Consider the following 5,484-nt stretch of genomic DNA (forward strand, 5'->3'; position numbering starts at 1 on the left):
GTTCATTTGAATAAGTCTGAACACTGCCTTCTGAAACCTTGTGCGCACCAAACAAGTGCCCGCTGAAAAAAATGGGTCTCTGAATGCAACATAGATCAAAGACATGTAAACTAACCACAAATGGGACATGAAGTCACAGGATGCGACCCTTAAAAGGACATAGTACTCAAGCATACCTGTTTTTTTCTTTTCTTGTTATAGTCGCAATGTTGCCCATCACAATTTGGTACAGGCATCAGAACTGCTTCTCCATGTAGCAGATCTTCATTTGTGTGTGACGGATGGATTGCTGCCACTGTTTTGACTTCTTTATGTTATAAGCATGAATTTCATGAGTTCTCAGCTGGTCAAAATACCATCATATGTAGGCTACACAGGTGGGTGGGTCAAGTAATAAAACATAGCATTCCAAAAAATGCAGGTGGGTCATGAGTGGATGAGAGATAAATACTGTTAATTTGTTGATTTAAAAAAAAAAAAAAACACAGAACTAGAATTTGATGGTTAAATGCAACAAATGTTCATCACTCTTTTGCGTTTTCAATAACAATGTCTCTTCAGGAAAAAAAACAATAAAATAAAATCCAAAGAGCACCTGAAGGTCATTAAATAAAACACAAAGGAACCTACATGAGACATTGCTTGACAGCTTTAACTAAAATAATATACACAAGCTTGAAATTAAATATTTGGAGTTTTTCCAACATATTGATAGGTATCTAAAGAAATTTTCCATAAAATTAGTTTCAATAAAAAATAAATTAAAAAATCAAACTAATTCAATGGAGTTCATATCAGCGAAAGCAGTTTTTTCCTTCTAAGATGAGATTCTTACCTAACTATGCTATTAGTTTAGACAAAAGAGAACTGGAGCGCTGCTGGAATCCCTTTCACCCTCTGGTGCTCTTGGAATGGTTAAATGTTGAAAACAAATTTGGAAAAAATCCAAGTCCAGGCACTCAATAGGATGCAAAAAGTAAAAAAGCCTTTAATGGTAGGGCTAAAACATTAAAACACCAACGCGTATCGGCCCATAGGCCTTCATCAGGGTGTTGGTAACAAACAGACAGGATCAAGCACTACTTAAAGTTGCATTGGTTTCAGGTGTGCTACTCTGGCACTTGCAACACAACTTTTTGCCACTAGAGGCAATAGTTCGGATACTGGCTAATGTCAAAAGTTAAACCATACAAATACAAGGAAAAATAAGAGATCTCCAAGTGGTAAAAATAGGAGTGACACCAATACAAACATCTAGTGTACTCTATACAGTTAGTTGCTATTAGTTTCTTTGATCTTATTGATTTTATTTTATTTTATTTCCTCAGAGGGCAAAATGACTATACCCATAATGGGCATAAGTTGGGCAGACGGTTCTGCTCACCAAACATAGTGTCCCAGACATATCCTATTTGGACAAGGTATTTGGATTTCTCAGAGGACCTCTTTGTATCCAAGAAGCAGTAATTTTCAGAATTTCATACAAATGGAAAAACAATTATTTGTATTTCATTTGGCTGCATTGTGTGTTGAGTCACAAAGAAATGCTTCATAAGCGTCATTGTTAATAAAGCTGACTACGCTGCATGCAACAATTCATAGAAAGATGTGTTTTCTTGCCATTGTTTTGCTGAAAAGCGGTAAATGTAATACTGCTTACATTTTTATTATATACTTTTATTATATACTCTGGTCTCAAAATTACATTATTACAAAATTACATTATTTGTCTCAAAAATGTGCTGCTGTTCATGCGTCGTAAATCAAGCCACTTACTAAGGGTAAGTTTAGCTAAATGTCAACGATGTACTAGAAACTGAAAAGTTAAAAAATCACATTAAAAATGATGTATTCTGCTGCCAGGCTGGTAGTTGAACACATAACACGTCTGATGTTACTATTTTTACAAATTCACTTTTTTTGTAGTTGTAGTTTGTACACAGTTATAATAATGGTATCATTTCCAAAAACCTTAAAACCTTTAAAAACGTTTCATGTGCATTGTGTTAGTCATGTTATGAGCGTGCATGCAGAAATCGTGTTGCAATGGTGAGATTATTGTGTACATGACAACTGACATGACTGTGATCAGCTATAATTCTCAGCATTGCAACCTTTATGCAGTGTGAATATATCTAAATATAATTATAGTACATGTTTTAAAAAGTTTGAATATGTTTATACTTGTTTCTTATGCAAAGATGTTACCCAATCAAATCAGTAACCATTTATTTTGAAGTCTTAAAGGATATACACACCCATCTGAATGTTTAAATAAGAGGGATAAAATTAAGGTAGAAAATATAATTTTTCTTTCTAAATCATGACCAAGAAATGTTCCCTATACGTACACATCAGGAAACATTATAAAATCACAAAAATGCAATTAATGCCACCTTTAAACGACTGTGATAACATCAGCGAGATATTTTTGCCTAAATTGTGGGAGACTGAGAGCTAAAATGTTTGTTTTTTCCCCATATCTGCTTACTAAAAACAGTAAATAAAACTTTTTTTGTGATGCACACATAAGCGCCTCATGAAAGTTAAGAGGATCAGAAAAACAGTTTACAAACAAAATTATTTTTGTTGTAAATCATATTAATTTAAAATATTACAATTATGAATTAATATAACTAAACATACATAAATAGCTGATTTTTTTATTTTCTTTTAATTAAGCAATATACAACAGACCTTAAATTAATGAAGCACAGCTTGGTATTGTTTGTCATTTATTCCAATGCTCAATGTTTTAATATCTAAAAATATGTTAAGTATGAATTCAATGAACTTTTTCTTTTGCTGGTAAAATCACTTTTTTTTTTTTTACTCTGCAGCTTTCTCTCGTATACTGCTTTAAAAAAAATATGATTTCAACTTGACTTTAGTCTCTATATTTTTTCCATCCGGCCTAAAAAATAAATTACAATGTGTTAACTCTTTTTTTCCACCACAATTTAACAATCTTTTGTCTTATCTCTTTTGTTTGTAAACCATATACTATGGGATTTAATATTTAATCCTGGTGGTACAATATGGAACATTATACTAGCTAGTTTCCTGTTTTCAGAGTATTCGGGAAAACGGTGGAGAAAAATCATGATGGCACAAGAAACAAACATTATTAAATAAACAGCTATGTGACTGCTACATGTTTTTATGGCTTTACTGTTGAGTGCTTTGCTTTTGCTAATTATACATACAGCAACAATCCTGACATATGTTATACACATCAATGCCACTGATATGATAAGTGCTGCGACCGAATAAACAATTCCAAACATGTTATTAATGGACACATTTTCACAAGACAATTTATAAAGTGAGGCATTGTCACAGTAAGGGTTTTCAATTTTAGATCTGCAGCGAGACAGGCGTACAGTGAGACCTAACATAATTGCCACTACAATTACTGGCAGTGCCCAGGCTATTGCTGATAATTTAACAACCATTTTATTGGTCATTATAGCTGTATATAGTAGTGGATTGCATATAGCCACTTGTCTGTCATAAGCCATGGTTACTAGTGCAGTGTGGCTTGCTGTTGCAAATATGTGTACAAAATAAGCTTGAATTACACACTCCACATATGTCACATAGCGTTCTGAGTCCTGCTTGAAAATGTCCTGCATTAAACGTGGTAAAATAACCGTAGTCCCTATTATATCATTCACTGGCAGGTTACAGAACAGAAAATGCATAGGATGATGTAGATTCTTCTCTATTGTGATCAGGACTATAAGTCCAATGTTACATCCCATTGCAAAGACATAAAACAAGAAAAGCAGGATGAAAATGGGATAGGAAGACGCAGGTGTAACGTTCAGTCCCTCCACAAGGAGAATGCTGTTTGAGAATGTCAGGTTGTCCATTGGCTGCTCTATTCAAAACCTGCAAACAGTAATGAAGACATTTTAGTGTCATTAATAACCTTATGACTGCTTTGCATTATACACAGACTAAGTTGTGAGATGTTTGTGTTAAACCCAGTCAAATATTTATCTTGTAAATCATAATGGAATTTTCATGTGCATTACTTCCATATAAATGGATATGGAGCATATTTAATAAATAAACACTGTAGGTCCACTATATGAATTGCCCTTATGACTTCTGAGTCCACCTAAATTTATGTTTAAATACAATTTAAAAATGTTTAAACACTTTTTTTATTTATATATATAAATGTTTAAAAACAACAACAACAACCAATTAAAACTAGTTTAGCACTACATAGTCATTTTAACCTGGAATAATTTGTTGTTACTCTGATATGTAATGTCTGTTTGGTTTAGTTTTTTGCATGTCTACGCATACTTGTTCTTAAGTATTCCAATATTACCTCAGATCAGGTTGTCTGATATTGAGTGGCAATCAAATCTATCAAAACATATATCAGTACATAAATATCAACTTACTCTTCTCTGAAGATATCCTTTCTGGCCCTTGCCTTTTAATATATGGTTAAATGTATTTTCTATGCTGTCATCACCCAAGAGGGGGAACTAATTTTGTACTTGGTGACCATAGCTACATATATTGTAATAGTGGGTGGCACTTTGAAAACACAAAGTTTTCCCTGCTAAGCATGGTCCAATTAAACACTAATGGTTGATGCACTTAATGGAGCCCATTATCTATCTATTAACAGTGAAAGTATTTTTTTTAAGTATTCCATTCAGTAGTTGAAATCTCAAAATGTTGTTCTCACAAACACATTTAGACACACAAGGCTTGATTCTTGACTTATTTTGCCTGATATTGTAGCTACCTTCTAGGTAAGTTCTAGTTATATGGGACTTACATGTTAGCAAATATAGCTAATCTGACATGCTTATGGGTCTATAATGCTTATTTCTCCTGCATCTACCAACTATCAACATACCAAGCTCTTTCAACATCTTGTGGAGCACTCAGTGGTATATCGCCACTGGTTTATGTAGTGCTCCACATTCAGTCCATCTTTTGCTCCTGAAAAAGCCCTTTGACACTCAGGAGACCACATAAAACTTTGGGTTGGCCGGAGAAGGTCGGTTAAGGGCGCAACAAGAGTGGCAAAATTGCGAAAAAAAACTCTGTTCCAAGAAAGCGGCACGACTCCCGTTTATTCATGGGTAATGGAAACTCAGAAAAAGGAACCACCTTAGCATCCAGTGGGCAAACTTGACCTTGACCAACACGTTTTCCAAGGTATGCTTTAGCAAACTCACATTTCGCTAGATTCACTGTTAAGGATGCAGTCGCTAGACAAGAAAACACATCATGTAACGTTTCAACAAGTTCTTCCCACGTGGAAGAATAAACAACATCATCCAGATATGCATCACACTTTTGTACTCCGCGGAGTACCAGCTGCATTAGACATTGGAAAGTGGCCGCCGCGTTCCACATTCCGAACGCCATCACAGAGTATTGACTGAAGCTGTCCGGATTAACAAATGCTGAAACTTCGGCGGCAGTAAGGGGCACCTACCAGTAACC

The 5,484-nt window shown here is 34.6% G+C and overlaps 1 protein-coding gene across 1 annotated transcript; it reads right to left on the minus strand.

Moving 5' to 3' along the window:
• Positions 1–2,960: 2,960 nt before the first annotated feature.
• LOC137046162 (olfactory receptor 8G17-like) lies at positions 2,961–3,875 on the minus strand. The gene has a single exon (XM_067423253.1). It carries the CDS (start codon positions 3,873–3,875, stop codon positions 2,961–2,963), a length of 915 nt encoding a protein of 304 aa, XP_067279354.1.
• Between the last annotated feature and the right edge of the window lie 1,609 nt (positions 3,876–5,484).

The sequence above is a fragment of the Pseudorasbora parva genome, chromosome 18 (genome assembly GCF_024679245.1).
Source record: "Pseudorasbora parva isolate DD20220531a chromosome 18, ASM2467924v1, whole genome shotgun sequence".
In the NCBI taxonomy this organism is placed as follows: domain Eukaryota; kingdom Metazoa; phylum Chordata; class Actinopteri; order Cypriniformes; family Gobionidae; genus Pseudorasbora; species Pseudorasbora parva.

Bases quoted from the DNA above. Each gene is read 5' to 3' on its own strand.
- LOC137046162 (XM_067423253.1), bottom strand. From the start codon at position 3,875: ATGGACAACCTGACATTCTCAAACAGCATTCTCCTTGTGGAGGGACTG.